The sequence below is a fragment of the Vanessa atalanta genome, chromosome 10 (assembly GCF_905147765.1).
Source record: "Vanessa atalanta chromosome 10, ilVanAtal1.2, whole genome shotgun sequence".
Classification (NCBI taxonomy): Eukaryota; Metazoa; Arthropoda; class Insecta; order Lepidoptera; family Nymphalidae; genus Vanessa; species Vanessa atalanta.
This window is the reverse complement of record NC_061880.1, coordinates 7,952,270-7,971,102: the sequence shown is the minus strand read 5'-3', so window position 1 is coordinate 7,971,102 and position 18,833 is coordinate 7,952,270. Positions and strand designations below refer to the sequence as shown.

The 18,833-nt window shown below is 30.2% G+C and overlaps 3 protein-coding genes across 6 annotated transcripts; 1 reads left to right on the top strand and 2 right to left on the bottom strand.

Moving 5' to 3' along the window:
- Nucleotides 1-2,817: 2,817 nt before the first annotated feature.
- LOC125066831 lies at nucleotides 2,818-10,529 on the bottom strand. Of its 2 annotated transcripts, none has more exons than XM_047675114.1 (13): nucleotides 10,088-10,529; nucleotides 9,479-9,615; nucleotides 9,248-9,362; nucleotides 8,409-8,621; nucleotides 8,060-8,296; nucleotides 7,782-7,967; nucleotides 7,018-7,536; nucleotides 6,787-6,882; nucleotides 6,293-6,430; nucleotides 6,085-6,205; nucleotides 5,581-5,678; nucleotides 5,403-5,454; nucleotides 2,818-4,555 (listed from the first exon to the last, which is right to left on the bottom strand). In XM_047675114.1, exons 1-13 carry the CDS (start codon nucleotides 10,262-10,264, stop codon nucleotides 2,862-2,864), a joined length of 3,783 nt encoding a protein of 1,260 aa, XP_047531070.1. In that variant the 5' UTR covers nucleotides 10,265-10,529; the 3' UTR covers nucleotides 2,818-2,861. The 2 variants fall into 2 exon arrangements, with proteins under 2 accessions (XP_047531070.1, XP_047531071.1); XM_047675115.1 differs by lacking the exon at nucleotides 2,818-4,555 and adding an exon at nucleotides 5,183-5,307.
- Nucleotides 10,530-12,233: 1,704 nt separating this feature from the next.
- LOC125066749 (probable methylthioribulose-1-phosphate dehydratase) lies at nucleotides 12,234-16,251 on the top strand. 3 transcript variants are annotated; one of them, XM_047674998.1, is made up of 7 exons: nucleotides 12,234-12,446; nucleotides 12,644-12,738; nucleotides 13,244-13,357; nucleotides 13,555-13,705; nucleotides 14,044-14,246; nucleotides 14,653-14,764; nucleotides 16,205-16,251. In XM_047674998.1, exons 1-6 carry the CDS (start codon nucleotides 12,429-12,431, stop codon nucleotides 14,729-14,731), a joined length of 660 nt encoding a protein of 219 aa, XP_047530954.1. In that variant the 5' UTR covers nucleotides 12,234-12,428; the 3' UTR covers nucleotides 14,732-14,764; nucleotides 16,205-16,251. The 3 variants fall into 3 exon arrangements, with proteins under 3 accessions (XP_047530954.1, XP_047530953.1, XP_047530952.1); XM_047674997.1 differs by having other exon boundaries at nucleotides 14,653-14,759; nucleotides 16,200-16,236; XM_047674996.1 differs by lacking the exon at nucleotides 16,205-16,251 and having other exon boundaries at nucleotides 14,653-14,782.
- A 65-nt stretch (nucleotides 16,252-16,316) lies between these two features.
- Nucleotides 16,317-18,494, bottom strand: LOC125066898. Its single transcript, XM_047675213.1, has 4 exons — nucleotides 18,116-18,494; nucleotides 17,732-17,966; nucleotides 17,045-17,302; nucleotides 16,317-16,799 (listed from the first exon to the last, which is right to left on the bottom strand). The coding sequence occupies exons 1-4, from the start codon at nucleotides 18,341-18,343 to the stop codon at nucleotides 16,330-16,332; spliced, it is 1,191 nt and encodes a 396-aa protein (XP_047531169.1). The 5' UTR covers nucleotides 18,344-18,494; the 3' UTR covers nucleotides 16,317-16,329.
- Nucleotides 18,495-18,833: the final 339 nt, after the last annotated feature.

Here is an 18,833-nt window from a genome sequence, read left to right as displayed (position 1 = left end):
TAAAATTTTATACAAATATTTATACCCTATTTGAAAATCAACGAATAGTAAGTATTTAAAACAATAGTATTTTTCCTTAAACGTTGCGCAGCATAGGCGATTTAGTAGTATCAACGTCAGTTACATGTCAAACTTTTCTTTTCGCGTACATTGCGGAGTTGAGCATTACAGGAACCTTAATGTAACCACGGCTGCGATCGAACAGTACCTTCGAGATACGCAAATAATATATACCTATATAGCAATCGATTGATGATGTCGTTAACATTAGTTCATGGAAGAAGTTACAAATAAGTAATAATAATTATACTCTTACTCATATAGAATACTTGTTATAGATAACATTTACTACTAACAAATCCGTGATAACCCAGTGGTTAGAACACTTGAATCTTAACCGAACATTGAACCGAATTAAACGCTAGTAAGCTCAGCGGTGAAGAAAAACAATCAGATAAAAATCTGCTACAAGTGTCCCAACAAGTATTGGAGCAGCTTGGTAAAAACATTGTCAGCAGTGAAATATTTATAGTTACTACTTTACTACCAAATAAGGCTTTGTGTAAGTAGCACCAGCAAAATTTGTATTGCTCATCTGTAGCTGAAACCGGCCTTGGGCCCGTGTAATTATAGGCACAAAGGCCATAACACCTTCCTTACCATGGTTTACGGCATATCGGCAGTTTTTACTTTTATTTTAGAGAGGAATAAATAGGCACCTATCTATTTCCTATCCTTCCTATAATAAAAAGAAAATAAATAATGTATCGAAGTCCAATATGTGTGAGAAAAAATTGTCTCAATTTTGTCTTTATATGACAAAATGATTCTATCTGTCAAAGTGGGCTTCCACTAATAAAATATTTTTGTTTATATATAAACGATTGGCAAATTGGCAAATTGGCCACTGGAAACACTGCGACTGCCGTATCATCCGAAGAAAGTTAAGGTTTCTTTCATTTTTCTTCACGTGAATGTTTCAAGGCATTAAGGTATAACTAATGAGGATTTATTTCGAGCTTCGAGTCTGAAGTGTTTCATTAAGCTCTGTATTGTCTGACATTAGCAAAAAATGTGGTTAACCTTTATTGGTCAAATAAATAGTATCTAATCATTTTTTGTTTTTTAGTGTTTAGTATTTTACTAAACCCATTTTTTTACAAATAACGCATATTATCATCGTCTTCAAATATTTCTTATATCTTAGATTAGGTCTTAGGTCTAGAATATTTGAGCGTGATTTAATTCAATAAAACCTTTAAAATAAATCGTACACACAACAACACAATTCAGCGACAACCGAACAACAAAATAAATTCTAAAGTCCCTAATGCGCCACATTTAGCATTCGATACTCGATCAAACTCAAGTGCACTTGCATGCGAAGTTTTACCATTATCTAAAGTTCCGCATGCACGCCGACTATCGTCTACATATCCTTTAAACATCATAAAACTCCTTAGAGGGCTCATGTACTGAAAATGTTGAATTAAGAACTGAATTTATTACAAATTTACAGAAAAACAAAGGACGTACGGCTTATATTTTGCCAAGAAATTAAACCTATGAGAAATTACAAATTTTGAAGGAGATATTTTTATATGGTTACTTAATTCAAAATTACTAATTCTGAATAATGTAAAATACATATTCTATAATAACTTTTCCGTCCCTATCAATTTCTAATATAATATTTTCCTAATACACGTAGCACGAGTATACAAATTCATCCATATGTTCTAAATAACATAATATTATCGAAATTTTGCGATAGCATTTCTACTCATATTGATTACCAACTGTCGGATTTCAGAAGACAGTCTCATTCCTTATTCTTTTAACTCATGCACACTAAACACGTGTGCTTATACACATTACTATACATACATACTTTCTGAACATATATTTCTCTGTACTTTATAAAAAAATTCATGAGCTACTGAATTTTTCATTCGTGGAAAATGCATATATATAATATATAAAATATGGTTGAAATTACCAAGTAACTAAAACTTAAATATTTCAAAAAATAAATAACTAGTTATCGCCCGTGGCTTCGCTCACGTTTTAGGGGATGGTCTTCAAGTGATAAGCATAAAAAGTATGTCCTATATCTGTCCTTGGAGTTCAAACTTCCTTTATACCAAATTTCATCAAATTCGGTTCAGTGGTTAGGCCGTGAAAGAGCATCAGTTAGACATACAGACAGAGTTACTTTCGCATTTATAATATTAGTATAGATGGTAGGTTTTAATTTGTTAGAATTGTTTAATCTATCTAAATAATTCTCGGGCGACCTAGTTAAGTAATAAAAATAACTGCTCTCTCGCACCTAAGTACTTTCACAAGTACTGAGAAATTTTCTTTTTTAAATTGCTCGCGCGACATACAAAATTGAATAAAGTAAGCATAATTCTTATCCTTCCGTCTAGACGACAATTTAGATGTGAAATGATGGCGACCTTTTGTTTCTACAGTTCACAAACTGCGATAGGAACCCACACAAATTGCATTCACTGTTGTAGCTCACAATTCACTTAAATGAAAAGTGTTGGACATAAATTTTTCGCTGAACGGTGTTCTGATAATTCATACCAGAGTTAAAAAGAAACTTTGGCTATTCGTTGAGCAGTTAGGAATTCAAGTCGTGGCTTGAAAAATACTGCAACTAATAAGTATATTTCTTGACAAGTTTGATATCGAAAAATGAAAGAATATAAAGTGTTGTATTATAATTAATACACTTTAATGTAAGAAAATAAAAAACCAACAGTAAGCCTGCAATTTCTGACACATTTTTGTTCAGGCCGTAAAGATCATTCGATCTTTCAAGATCATTCGAAACAAAAATATAAATATTATTAAGAATAATTAAAATCTCTTAAAAAAGGAGGCAATTGCGGAGGAAAATATTCTAGAGTGTCCCAGGAATGTTCGCTATCATTACATGTTCTTTTAATCTCTTGTCTATTATTTTTATTATATGCTTTAATGGATTGTTCTTTATTATAATTGTCAGTATCTAAATGTTCATTCGATATAGACATATATTTATAACAAGGTTGAGAACAGCTACCATCAACAACGTTGTTATAGGTTTCTTTTGACACGCTTAAACTACAGCCACAAGACTCAGTTCCTGGCTGGTATTTATTTCGGACATTATTCGACTGTTCAGCTGGTGTTTTAAGAAATTTAAATTCTGCGTTGCTTAAATCCGATCTTTTACGCATTAAGTCACTGTATTTCAAGCTGTTAGATGAGTTTTGTTTTGATTTTACACTAGTATCACACTGAATATTCATGTTTTTATGGTCAGAATTTTCCCAACGCCATTGCTTTGATTTATAACATATATTTTTACAAATACATTTACTTTTATCACATAAATTATCTTTGTATTGACCATTACAAGATGTTGCAATCTCTTTGCATGCAAATTTTTTACCCCCTGGATAGTCCTTTTGATATTTCTGTTTATTTTGGTCTAATAAATCAGACTTATCTTTTTTGTACAATTTTGAGTCACTCAAAGACTTAATTGTAACTGGTAATTTGGTAACTTTCGAATTATCTCTAATATCTTCCTTTGATATTGATTGGGATTTGATTAAGAGTTTATTTAAATCATTAGCTGTCATTACAAAGTTAGATGATATCGAATCTTTTCTAGTCAAAAGAGAGTCTGTTTTGGACTTGTCCACTAGTACTTTAATATTTCCAGATTCAGTCTTAATCAACAATACCTTATTTTTGTCATCGTCACTATTTTCTCTAAAATTTATTACAAAATGCCCGGAATTAGTTTTCAGTAATTCAGCAAATTGAACACTGTTATCTCCTTCATATTCTTTGATAGCTTGTTTGTGATATATTTCAAATTCTTTATCTAACACTATTTTAAAGTTGTCGGATGACGTTTCTTTAATTGCAAATATTGTTTCCTTATCTTTGCAGTTGTTAACTCCTTTAAATTTTACTTCGTGTAAATTATTTATCTTATTTCCGTTATTATTATATTCTTTTTTATGCTCTTTAGTATCATAAAGGTTATATTTTTTTAAACTACTTTTACTAGGTTGACTAGAATTATCTTTAAAACTTTTATCAGTGTTTTTTATTTCCTCGTGTTCCTCATTTGTCGATTCTTTACTATATGCATTATCAAATGAATGTTTGCGGATCGGCTTATATGCTTCAAGAGTTATGTTACCAGATGGCGATTTCTTTGGTAAAAATATATTTTGATCATCCGCTATCGTAGCATCTGATTGCAAGCTAAACACTGGCTGACCAAACTTAGTTTCCATAGTCACAAAGACATTAGTACCTTCTTGTAGGTGTTTGTTTATCTCTTCTACCAATGTTTTATTTAAGGCTATTTTTAAAAAATCCCCAGAGAATGATTTTAGCATAATTGGATTATTATCAATTAGATCGTATTTATCGTGAGGCACAACATTTAATTGTTGATTTCTAACCACAGGCTCAACAACCATTTCGCAGTTATCTGTATCGTTTATTTTGTCTTTTACTGCTTTCAGTTGTTTGGTATCTGTAATTTATTAAATTATGAAGGAAAACGTAACATGAATAATAAATAATAAAATGCCATTCAATATGGGAGCACAAAACAAATGAAAGCAATATTATATATAATATTTTTTTTATTTACGATTTTGTTCTCTATTTCCTTATTTTCATGGTCTAGAGGATCTAAGTGAGCACCAGAGTTTTCATCACACTTGAGTACCAATGTATTTCGGGTGCAAATGAATAATCTAAGATTTACACCCATCGCTAAATCCGATCACGACGATCGACGATCAGACGGTTAAGTTAAATCTTTCTTAACCACTCAACAATATTCCTTTAAGCCTTTGGTATCATAAATACTTAATAATAAGCTCAAATCTTAGCACTTAATAAGTACCCATACCCATACCCATTCTTTCTTCTTTGATTTCTTTTACATTTTTCTATTCAGTTTGTTCATGTTTTGTGTTTATTTCACTTTACAATGTATTCTTCCGTAAATATTTGATTATATTTTAATACTGTAAAATGACTTTTAAAGGCATGTGCAATATTTTAAAATGAAACTACTTCTAGTCCAATACCATTTATTTCAAATATTGTTGAATAAAACAAAAACAGAAACCACACTGAATGTTCTTCAAATTTAATTCTTAATATCAATGGAATCACTACTAATCATTGTATAACTCACTTTCTCTATTGGTGTTACTTCTGTATATCTACCCAAAACTTCTTCAATAATACGATCACGAGGACGACATCTTAAATCTAAAATAATTCAAATTCAAATCGAATTCAATCATTTTTTTAATAATGTCTTTATTTTGTACTCCCATATAAATAAGGATATAAGTTTGACTAACCTTTAAAAGAAGCATGAGGGTCTGTTGACGAATGGCTATTTTTAGATGGATCCTATGAGAACAAAAGAAAAATAATCACCATAGAATATGAAGTTAATTATAAGTACTTGCAATGTCACTGACCTTATGGGACAATAATTATAGTAATAAACCATTTTGTAAAAAATAATGCATTTACCTCGTCTCTTAATATTTTTGGACTTGAAAATGTAGACAGACCTTCCTGGCCCAGGACACATTGCGCTGCTCGCATATTTTTAAAATGACAAGACGGTCCTTAAAAATATTAAAATAATTAATTTAGTAGTGTTATGTATGTTGTTCGTGTTAATTTTGTATGCCGGAAGAATAAACGTAATGTACGTCAAGTATACTAAGTAGGCAGTCTGGCAAATGAGTTACTTAATTTTATAAAATCATCACAACAAGCTCATGAGCACTGTAAGAAATATTAACCATCTCTAACATCGACAATGCGTTGGTAACGCTTTGGAAACAAAGGTTATGTCCCAACAAGACGCATTAGCGATTGGTAGAATATATGCGTTGAGTGAGTAGTACCCGATGGGCTTGCACTTTGTCCCTGACAATAAATGATTACTATTATTTTTATTCATTAGTAACTATGTTAGAAATAATAAGGTTTAATTAAGTGCCAAAAAGTTTAGAAATAAGTTAATACCTTGACAAGGATTAGGCCTCCAAGATGCCACTTCGCTACCAACAGAGTCCGGTAATTCATGCATAGCACAGTCTGGACCACATGCTGCAGATTCTTTATAGGGACATACAACGGCTTCGCCCTAAGGAAAGAGCAAGAGAAAAGAAAAGAGGATTTATTTAATTCTTTTATAAGATTTGTATTTCATTTTATATAATTTTATTCTTACCGCATCTTCTTTATCTTCTGTTGTTGGTGGGCATGTCTTTGGTTCATTTGGTGGTGGTGGCGCTTTTTTGGTACAAATACAATCTTTCGGTCCTTTTGGACAATTACATTCACTATTACCCCAACGTCGACAGGGATCCTAAAATGAAACAAAAGGAAAATTACAGTATCAAGTTTACCCAATTAATGTTGATACAATATATGAAAGATTTTTATTTATTTTAGAAACTAACGTTATTATCATAATAGATAGATTAAGACACATTGACAAAACTTAATCAATGATAGTTTCCTACATTACATTCATGTTAATATTAAAGGAAAAAGATGGTAAAAATGTAATAAAAATATCAAATTACATAAGAGAAATATAAAAGTGGAAGAGAAAGAGTCTATAAGATTATATTAAATTAATAAGAACACTGTCACACCACATAAAATGCTATAAGAATTCTAAATGTATTAAAAAGTTAAAGTTAAATCTGAAATTAATACCTTTTTAGATTCTGTTCCTTTATCAACTTTCACCGGTTTCGTCACTTTAACTTGTTTTAGACAAAGCATCAGTTGCTTGTAAGTTTCACGGTCCATCTAGGGAACCATTAACATAATAAGTTAGTTACATTGTTAAGTTACTTGTTAATTTTCATCCAAAACTAAAATTACAGCCGTAACAATAAATATTCTTAGTTTATACCATTTAAAAGCAGAGCAAACAATTTTTACCTCGCATCTTGTTTTAACAGCTCCACCGACGATAGTCAGATTCAAATTCTTCTTAACAGTTGTCAAAATGAAATCCTGTAGAATTTTCCTCGTCTCTGCATTCAACTTTCCATTTCTACTTTTCTTTAAGCAATTTAAAACTACGTCAGCCACTGCTTTTCCTGGTCCTGATTTCACTTGCCTTTCCAATACCGTATACATATTGTCAAAAACATTATCCAAAAGTTTATGTTTTACTGTTGTACAAACACAATCAAGTGCATTATCTGGAATACAATGATCGCCCACATATAAACAATCTCTTTCATTAACACATCTTGGACAATCAGTACAAAACCTCCTTATATCCAAAGTGTCTGTGCATTCATGACATCTTATACATTTAACTTTGAATTCAGCAATTTCTTTATCTAGTGTTTTTATTTCTTCGTTAATAGATTCTTGCTTATTTTTGCATTTGTCTTTACATTGATCACAATTCTGTTTTAATAATTCAATTTCTAATAGCAACGCTTCTTTCTGTAATATTACGTTGATAACATTATATTATGTTCGGTTATTATTTTATAATTATTATTCAAAATGTCATTATGCTGTATAAACTTAATTCAAAATTAATATTAATAATTCAGTTTTTATTTATTTATTTCCTAAAAACAATCTAACCCCATGAATACATATTACCTAAAAGCTTCGATACATCATTGCTTTAAATACCCATCAATATGTCCTTGTAAACACTAGTTATAATGATATTCAATTACCTCAGCTCGCATATCTTCACTTTCAAGTTTCTTTTGTAACAATACTTTACACAACTTTTGCAGGTCTTGTCTCGCTTCTTTTACATACTTGTCAGCTTCTTCTTCTTTTGTTACTTTATACTGTTGCTCCTCTTTCAAAACTTTCTCTAACCTTGATACTTCTAGTTGTATATTACTAATTCTTGCCTTAAATATTATTTTTTGCTCAATAAAATAATTAACAAATAAATTGAAAAAAATAACTGGAAGATATTAATTGTTAATAACTATAAACTCACTTTAGAAGCTTGTTTTTTTGTACCGAAAGATTTTTTCGCTACTTCTAAATCTTTTTTATTACTATCTATACGTTTTTTAAAATCATCGATTTCCACATCAATACATTTAATATCGTTGGTTTTTTGGTTAATCCTCTCTGTTATTTCTTGTTGACATTTATTAACATGGTCTATTTCGAATTCTAAATCCTTTTTGTTTTTACGCCATTTCATATTACTTGTCTCTACTTCTTTTAACTGAAATGTGTTCAGATTAGTATTTTCCTTTTTTCTTAAATTTTAACAGAAATATACACAACGTTTAGTTATAACTTTAATTTAATATTATCTTTGTATTTGATAATTATACCTGCTTTAATAATTCCTTTTGTCTATCTAAGGATTCTCCTATTTTCTTCTTATATGTTTCTTCCATACAAGACCACATGCAATCAGCTTGTTTTAGCAACTGAACACCATCTTTCTCTCTCTGTTCTAAAACTTGAATTTGATCTTGCAACCGTTTTTGCGTTTCTAATAAATCGTTTACTTTACTTTGACACTTCTTCTCAAATGAAGCAGCCTTTGGATGGAAGTTTAAATTGTAAATGACTTTTTTAAGAATACTTATTTAATTTGATTACTACAATAACGTGATTTTATGACTGAATATATAGTTTGCTTAAAATTCGATATAGTACTTTTATTTATACGAGCAAGAAACCGCAAAATTAGGGATAAGATTTGGTGGTAATAGTACTTATATCATCGTAATTTGGAACTCATACGAATATATATGTTATCATGTTGACATGACATGAATCCCATGACATCATTCGCTTACGAGTTATCATGCAACAAACTAGTCATCCAATCCTAATGAGATGGAGTTTTTTATATTATAACCTCCTGTTCTAGTAGATACAACCATCATTTTCAAGTTCCATATTATATTTAAACAACTTCGAGAATCCCCTCAACCTGACACTTGGTGGCCGATTGAGACCACCACCTCATGCTTGAAAAAGTCAATAATTTAAGATTAGAAGATGCCTAAAAAATAACTATTACTTTTTCAGGAGATAAGACATTAGTAGGAGAATTAGACCCCATTTTAAATATACTATGTCTTATAACTTGACATGAAAAAAATAATTGATTATACTATCTCACACTCATACATGAATACAATACATACATTAATATTACCTGTTTCAAGTCACAAAGAACTTTATTCAGAGGTAATTCATTACTTGGTGCAGTAGATTGTGTTACGCAACAGACATTCTTTTCAGAACTCTCTTTGCTTGGCTTACTCCGTGTACTACAAAGAATACTTAATTATTCAATTTCATACAAAATGTGAATCGTCGCTTTCATTATGTATCGGTTAAAAAATTTATTCTTAATTAAATTATTTTTAATTAAAGTTTAACTTACCTTTTACATTTATTTATAGTATCTTGTTTTTTATCATCGTTCCTTTTACAACATCCAGCCATATAACAATTGATATTATGCGACCCAAATAAAGTACATCTCTGTGGATTTGCACACATACGTTGCTGCACAGCTTCCTGATTCATACATAAAATAAAACACAGTCTTCAGAAATTTACTTTTTCTTACTAGTTAGTTTTGTTTATTACGTAATATTCAAACAAAAGTAATGCTTCGTTAATGACCCACTAGTAATACATTTAAATCGTTTTTATTACTTTTATTTTGGAGTATAACACTATAATAGAACATAGTCTGCATGAGTTTATGTGCACACGCACACATCTATAACTGTTTATATATAAGCGTGCTTGAAAGGGTGCTTGTATATACAAACTAACAGCATATTGTAAATAAACAGACCTAAAGTGTACCATAAATAAATATATCATTACAGAAAGTAAAAGGGTTTAAAATACTTTGATAATATCTCTTAAGTATAAAACTTAATACAAAGCAGAAATTATACCATACATATCATTGGAGAAAATATTTTCCAAGAAACAATTATTAGGTATTTACTAACGAATTAAACACTTAAATACTTACTGATAGATTAACATCAGGATCTTCTTTAAGTATGTCCCAAAAGTTGCATAGCAACCTGATACTAGGGTCCCCAGTTGAGCAGTCAGCATTAGGCCTCGATTCAGAAGTAGCAAACTCTTTGACCAGTTCATCCAGCGCTTTATAGCGTCGGCTTAAACATTCCGGTATCTCCTGCATTTTATTTTAATAATTTCGCATTTCAGATGTTTAACGTTAATGAAAATACTTAATTAAAAATAGCTCTTATAACAACGACTTTTGTCTTTTATCTACCCACTAACAGCTAAGTAGTTTCTCAAAATAATCGAAAAGTATGAATATTTATATTTTCGCAGTTGTTTTCCTTTAGTTCTATAAAATAAAAGTAAATAGATGATGGCTTGTGATCTCAGACTTAATTTTTATTTGCTATTTTCTAACACTGAAAATTTGGCGTGATTGTTTGTAAGCGTGACTTATAATAATGATTGACAATTAATTTTGTCAAAAAGAAAAAAGAACTTTCATGGCCACTACGTAAATATTTTATTAAAGTTTTATAATTTTTGAATATTAGTTATAATAAATAATTAATGAAAATTTATGTGTATGACGTTTACATGACCATTCTTTGATAGGATAGGAGAGGATGTGGGATCTTTTTCATATACGCATCTGCTGCCTGTCCCGTGCTGTGCCGCGCTGGTGACTCAGCGAAGCTGTCCTATAGGGATTTGCTTATGCCCTATTATTCTAAACATATTTAATTCTGTTTCAATATTGAATTGCATCATTAACGTTAATTGTTATTTTTATCAAGATTAGATAGGTACCTAAGCAATAGCTATTCGATATTCAACAAGCTTCATAGTATGAAGCTTACAAAATAAAACAATCCATCTCTTTGCTAAAAATCAATTTAAAATTACTCAATCAGTTATGTACTGAAATTAATACTTAATGGATATAAATATGTCATGTCAAGCAATAATGTCAATGCGAACGCTTGACACGACCCTTTTGACCGTTTCTGTATAAATCAAAGACTTATTATATTAAAATTCAACATTAATGTAATGGCATGTAGGAAACATAAGGAAATGTTTCCTACATGCCATTACTTCCCAGAATTTAATTCTTATTAATGACACTATCAAATCGTGTAATAATACAGACAGGTGTAATATTCTAATTTCCATCAAAATTGGAACAGACTCCTTTGAGTATTTTTCGCAATTCCTTATAGTTTCGGATTTTCAACTACCACTAAAAAAATATTATATATGACGGAGTAGCATAAATATTATATATGATGCATTAGCATTGTCAGAATTGCTGACGTCATGAAAAAAAACAAGCCGGGAAAACATCGTAAGGATCTCTGATCGGGAAACATCTGCATGTGTCTAATTTCAACGAAATTCTGCCACATGTGTATTCCGCCAACCCGCATTGGAGCAGCGTGGTGGAATATGCTCCAAAACCTTCTCCTCAAAGGGAGAGGAGGCCTTTAGCTCAGCAGTGGGATAATTTACAGGCTGCTTATGCTTAAAAGTCAAACAATTTTCAATTATTAAAACTAATTAAAACAATAATTTCCGGGCGCGTTTTTTTCTTAAATACGTAATTTTCCGCCGACATATACAAACGATTTACATTTTTGTAAAACTTTTTAAGCCTAGACGTAAGATAAGGAGCATCATATTTGTGTACAAAAAATGTTTCTTAAAATAATAATGTAACTTAGACGGTGCTGCTGGAATAAAAGAATCAAATTTAATGGAACGCGTTAATACCCCATAGAGTTGAACAGAATTAGAGTTATCTGAAGTTAGTTAAAAGGGCGCATTTTTCTATTTTATTACTCTCATAATCAAATATCATTTCAATCAATAATAATTAATAAATACATAGTTAATGTTAATTTCCGATAATACCCAGACTGGCCAGTACCAGTCAGGAAGAATTCACCCACTTTTTTTTATTTTTGTGTGAATATTAATTGTTCTGTTCTATATCTGACACTTACTTCTTACCTCTCAACTCACACATTCTCCATAAACGCATATTGTGTGTAACTGTCAAATTCATTTTACGTTTTGTAAATGTCATTTTGGTCAATACAAAAAAAAAAAAACATTTCATTTCTGACAAATGCTGTCATTGTCAAGTGTTTACTAAATAAAATATACCCAATTGGAATTGGTAGCCTTATCAGGCATAACTTCATTCTTTAATAATTACTAAATAATTAGATAAGACTTATCAGCCAAGTTCAATATACACTGATACAATTTTATTACAGTAATGTTATTCATTATTGCTTGAATTTAATACATGTTAAGATATTCACGAAGTAAAAATGACGGATTTTGGACCTGTAAGTTAATTATACTTGTTCTACAATAAGATATTTGTATTTTGTTATTCAAGTATTTTTAATCCTGTGTATATACATATTATTTAGTGTCATGTGTCTAACATAGTATTTTCTAATAAAGAGATTGTATTTTCTAATAAATATTATGTATTGTAAAATACAAAAATATATAATTTTATATAATATTTTATACACAGGAACACCCTAGGAATTTGATTCCAGAGCTTTGCAAGCAGTTCTACCACTTAGGATGGGTAACGGGAACCGGTGGGGGTATATCTATCAAAGAAGGGTAAGCAACTACAAAAACAAAATAATATACTAGATTGTTTAGTAACTTCAAATTCTACATACAATTTTACTATAGAGTTCTTGATGTTACTTAAAACTATTTATATGAAATAATTGTATAGGATTGTCAAGAAGTGGCTTATAAGTGACTAATATAAAATTAACATGAAGTTATTTATAAGTAATATGAAGTTTAAGGTATAATAAACTTCTCAATACTTATTGCTAATAATATATACTATTATCATTATTACTAATAATACTGCAATCATGAAAAAAAAATCCTTGCTTCAACAAAACTAAAAAAAAAAGAAATGATCAACATTTGTAAGACTACCTTCCTATATTCAGTACTTTCTATTAGTATCAGTGGAAACTTAATTGATGTAAGTACTATTGTATATTATTATGACATAAGTGTCATCTCATTGTTTGATTCCCTAGAAAAAAAAAAAATATTGAATTTATAAAACCTAATTTCATGATATTTTCATATGTTTATTTAGGGATAAAATTTATATAGCACCCTCAGGTGTCCAAAAGGAAAGAATGAAACCAGATGATTTATTTGTCCAGACCATAAATGATGAAGACTTGGAACTGCCACCTCCGGATAAAAAGTAAAAGTATTTAATAAATCTTTTAATTATAAAATGTAATTTTTTCATAACTTTGATGTGTTTATTTATGATTAAATATATCAATCATGTCAATGAATCTCAGTATGAATGAAATTTATTGTAATAAAATTGAAAAAAAAATAAAACTAAATGAACAATAAGGAATTAATGATTATTCTTCTATATCACAATTTCAGGCTAAAGAAAAGTCAATGTACACCTTTATTCATGCTTGCGTACCGTGAACGCCATGCAGGAGCAGTCATACATACGCACTCCCCACATGCAGTGAGGTGTACTCTGTTATATGGCAATGAATTTGTTATTACACACCAAGAGATGATTAAGGTATACAAGTTTTAAACCATTCCAAATTATTTGTGATTGTTTATTGTGCCTGAATTTTGATATAACATCTTGATAAATTTAGTCAGTAATTCCATATTTAAAATCTATATTGTGAACAATTGTAAACAATATATTACAACAACAACTATATATTTGTGAACATTTTTAATTTCTATTAATTTCTTCTTAGTACATATTATAAAAGAAGGGAAATAAAATTCTCTTCATTGGTGTTTTATTTATTATTATAATTAGAAGTGGAATTCTATTATATTATTGTTATTATTGCTAGAAAATATAACTAAATTATCTAAACTGAGTTTTATTACAAATTTCAGGGTATTAAAGATGCCAAGCTTGGACGATACCTCCGTTATGACGAGAAGCTAGTAGTTCCTATAATTGATAATACACCATTTGAGAAAGATCTCGCTGGCAGTTTGGCGGAAGCATTAAACAAGTATCCTGGAACGAGTGCTGTACTTGTTAGACGACATGGTGTGTATGTGTGGGGAGATACATGGCAACAGGCTAAAACTATGTAAGTTCTACTCTCTTTCTCACTTAAAAATTCTTCTAAGTTAATGTATCAAGCTGTTATAAATATTAAATCATTCCATTGGTTGGCATCATACTGTTGATCTTAATCAAAGGTTTAAATTAGACAAGAACTTTTTTTTTTAATTTAATATTGAAAATCTTGTTTGTTTTAAGAATGAGGCAGTTCCACTGAAATTCTTGGCTATTTGTGTGTTTGTACATTTTCATTTTTACTCAATAATGGAGGATTGGTACCAGCACACAAGTTGGCTATTTGCCGAGGGAATCTATTAAGACAAAACTTGAGCATTTATTGTTTGAAAGAAATATTACGTCATTATGATAAAAAATATTGTACTAAGTATTTTTTTTAATAATTAAATAAACGTATTGTTTGCTATTTGCAGGACCGAATGCTATGATTATCTCTTTGAAATGGCCGTCGAAATGAAAAAACTAGGCCTAGACCCGACCTGTCAAAAATGACAAAAGTTAAATTAATTATTCAAATATGTGTACAGATGTAGTGAATAATCCTTTCCTATCGGCAAAACTCGGAACAACGATAACACCCGAATGGTGCCGATGTGTCTATGAATTACTGTATTATAAAATTACGCGTAGGTATCAAATAAATCGCATACTTTATTTATCAATGTCAAATGTCAAACTGCCCTTTTGACGTATATTATACTGAGATGTTAAAACCACCACGATTCTATCATATAAAGAATTCGTTAGATAAACAAAAATATAACTAGTTACCGAGGATGTTTTATTTCAATAAAACGCACTGATAAAAACCAAATTACGGTTGGGATGATCTAATGATTATATAAGTATTGGAACCCCAAAAGTCTAACTATAAGTCAAAACTACAGTAAGAATTTGCAGACCTTTTTTATAACAATATATTTTTGTAATTAATTAAAAATACTTATAAATGACATAACAAAAAAGACACCTCAACATAAAACAAAACAAACCAGCAGAGAAATTAATATAAATAAATATGATTTTCTGATTGGATGAACGTCTTCGATTATGACAGCGGGATAAGAGGAGGAGGAGCGGGGTGGACAGTGTGATGCGAAACAATACTTCCAACTTCCATATCACAGTCAGAATCAGAACTATTTTCTGGTGTATCATCGTCAGAGTTTTCATGAACTGTGATTACAAAACTAGCCATATAATTTTCCAACTCAGGTTCGTGTTTTCGGTACTCGTTTTCGCATTTGATGGCGTGGTCACATACTTTGGCCCAAACATCGGAACCAATCATATTAACCTTTTCCTGTACCAATTGTTTCACAGTAGTCATATTCATACTGATGTTTCTTTTGGATGCGTATCCCTTTATTTGAGACCATATGTTTTCAATCGGATTGAAATCAGGATGATATGGTGGCAATCTTAGTATGCTGTGTCCATATTCGTACATAAGTTTATCTATAGAGTATTCTACAAAGACCACTGGCCTCCGAAACTAGTTTTTGGACTTTACAAAAGTAAGCAGTATAGTTGGTATGTTTGAATTTATCATTTTCAGTTAAGAAATATAAATAAATATTGAAAATAACTTCGCAGGCTTGCCGATCTAAACGTTTCCCTTTTCTTAGTGCTTTCGGCATGTCTGTTATAAATTGTTAATGTGGATCGAATAAAATAAATGTTTATTATTTACTAAAATTCCAGACAAGAGTGAAATGTAAAAAGTCTGTCAAAATATAGGTGGCCTGCATTAATACACGAGTCCATGAAGTTTATCACAAAATCTAACATAAATATCAACAAAATATTTCTGTGGTATTAACTACTCTATATAGATACTTCCTCTTGCAATGCGACCGTTCCCTACGTTGTCTCGATGGGTACTGAGTGCGAGTGAAGTAGTAAGACAAAAACGAACATTTCCGAGAAAATACGAAAGGAAAGGATTATTCACTACATCTGTACTTGAATTACCCATTTGTGTATATAATAATAATATATCTTAAAAGTGGATTAAATAATTTAACTCAAATAAGAGACTAATATTTTTATAGAAATTTTGAATAAAATACAATCATAGAAAGGATCTTTTATTTCTTATTTAAGGAATAGTCATCACTTTTTGTCAACTCTGCGAAAATACTCTTCGAAACGTCACTAACGCATTCAATTGGTTTCGTTTCTTTCGTCTCGTTTTCGCTTTTCAGAGTTCGTCTATTGATTCCATGTTTGCTTGTTGCGCATTTATTCGCTACCAAATTTTTTATTTCTTCTAATTCCACTTTGGATAGAAGATTTTTGTCTGTAAAATTTTCTAAACCAGGACCTTCCATTTTTGCCATTGCATATAACGCCATTAAATCTAAAGAGGTTTTTACCTTCCGAGCACATAATGCTTGTTTTCTTTTAAGGACTTTTTTTAAATCATCTAAATACGGCTTATTTTCAACTATCATACCATCTATAATCTCTATTTCCTTTTCGTCTAGTTTCCCTAAATCTTCATTAGTTACGTTGAAGTTACGTTTAACAGAAGATGGTATTATTGATACTGGAACATCTGGAATATTAAACTTATATAAACTCAATTAAAAACATGCATGTGATAAGAGACATGCAATATAATGACAGGATGAGCTATAAATTGTTTAAGTGAGCCAAATAGCTAGTCGTTTTCCTCGACTGTCCGTCTGTAATAGCTTTATTTATCCACTATAGAAAGCAGCGTGTTAAGGAGGTCTTTTGGCTGAACATTTAGGATTAAACACTTAATCATATTAAGGTTTAATTCATAAACAGAGGTACCTTTATGTTTATCGGTTTTTGGCTTTACAGAGAAGTAAGCTCTCAATACTTGTTTCGGAGCTTTTAGTTTATTTTCCGCTATACATGTTTCAAATACGTCGTATTCTATGCACACAATCTTTTCTTCTAGTTTTCGGAGTTCAACATTATTCTTCTTAAATTTTGAAAACTTCTCAATAATCACTTTTACTTGGGGTATTTCAGATATATAAATGTTTTCACTAGTATTAGCTTTTGTCGGGCCACTTAGTGTCTTAGCTAAAAATTAAATTACGGAATCATTTTAATAAATTATAATAATGATAAAGTGAATCTCAAACTGTTCAATGATAGCGATCATTGAATGTTAAATTTAAATGTAATCCTCAAGAATGTTAATAAAATGAGGAATTAAATATTTCTTTAAAAAAAATATTGAGAATATATTTAAATAAAAAGGAAATATGTTTAACTTAGGTGACTTTATAATGCTTATAAAGTCATCTAAGTTAAACATTCAAGAACAAATTTATCCCATTTGAGGATTGTTTTATGAAATCTGCCATATTCTTCTGTATAACGAAAATAATATGTAATAATTACTTCACAGAAAATAAAATCTCCTTTTAGACGAAGATGATGATCGAAGAAATGTATATCCGATATGGCGACATTTCTTGACCAACTAAATAGTTCATTTTATCTCACCTTTCTCAGCGCTAAGATATTCTTCAACATCATCAACGTTTTCTAAGCTTTGCCATTGAGATCCATCAGCTGTTACCACATATGAGGGACTCCGTGGCCTCTGACTGACGTACTGCGAGCAATTATCAACCTTATTTGTTACACCACAAAGCACTTTCTTTAACTCCTTTATTTGCTTGATGGTGTCAGGAATTGTCGGATCAAAATCGTATTGTTGCAGAATTAAATTATTAAACTGTAAATTATTTGATTACCAATTTAAGAAATATGTATGTTTAATTATACTTTTTTACTACAAATATCAAGCATACTTTCAGCTCGATGTGCTTAATTATTTTATTCGGATTTTTTTTTGAAAATTATTGTCTTTAAAAGAAAGCTTACTTGATCATCAACTCCAGAATATTCTGTTGACTGTTCTACATCCTTGTAATCAGGAGTCACATAACAACATCTATTGGTCATAAGTTTGTCAGTTTTAAATAGATTTCTCCTGCTTTTAGGAGGTAGAACTTCTTCAATATCATCTCTCTTTGAATTTTCCTTTAGTGCGCTATTGGTATTATAATTTTTAAAAGCGCTCCGGACGTTTTTACGTTGATTTTGGTTCATTTCGCCGTAAATAAATCATATTTTAAATATTATTACGTTTACATGTTACAAGAAATTTATGTTAAAAAGTTGACATATTGTTGGCAAATGAAATCGAGCGGGAGACAAGCTTTTTTTTTAATACAAATCTGTGATACAACTGTTTATAAGCAAATAGTATATATGTCACCGTAAGATTACAAACATCGGTAGATTACAATTTATCTCGTCAGATTGTAAACTGTCGAAATATTGTGAACCGTGAAATATGATTGCAATTTAACGCATTATTTTTCGCTTCTCTCTCATCTTCTCATCTTCGTATGCCTATCTGGCACCACACCGTGGCGCCAGATAGGCATACGCCACAACATCGTGTTAAAGGTCACGTGATATACAGACTAAAAATTACGAATTTTAATATCTATATAATAAATTAATAATGCGCTTTTACTACTCAAACTCAATATAATTAAGTAAACTTCTAAAAATACTTTCAATTTTTATTAAA

Coding starts and splice junctions, on each gene's coding strand:
- LOC125066749 (XM_047674998.1), top strand. Junction 13,706..14,043: donor CACACCAAGAGATGATTAAG/GTATACAAGTTT, acceptor TACAAATTTCAG/GGTATTAAAGATGCCAAGCT. Junction 14,247..14,652: donor TGGCAACAGGCTAAAACTAT/GTAAGTTCTACT, acceptor TGCTATTTGCAG/GACCGAATGCTATGATTATC.
- LOC125066831 (XM_047675114.1), bottom strand. CDS start 10,264: ATGCAGGAGATACCGGAATGTTTAAGCCGACGCTATAAAGCGCTGGAT. Junction 5,679..6,084: donor GAGGCCTAATCCTTGTCAAG/GTATTAACTTAT, acceptor AATATTTTTAAG/GACCGTCTTGTCATTTTAAA. Junction 4,556..5,402: donor CCCTCATGCTTCTTTTAAAG/GTTAGTCAAACT, acceptor AATAAATTACAG/ATACCAAACAACTGAAAGCA.
- LOC125066898 (XM_047675213.1), bottom strand. CDS start 18,343: ATGAACCAAAATCAACGTAAAAACGTCCGGAGCGCTTTTAAAAATTAT. Junction 17,967..18,115: donor ATTCTGGAGTTGATGATCAA/GTAAGCTTTCTT, acceptor AATAATTTACAG/TTTAATAATTTAATTCTGCA. Junction 17,303..17,731: donor ATATCTTAGCGCTGAGAAAG/GTGAGATAAAAT, acceptor TTTAATTTTTAG/CTAAGACACTAAGTGGCCCG.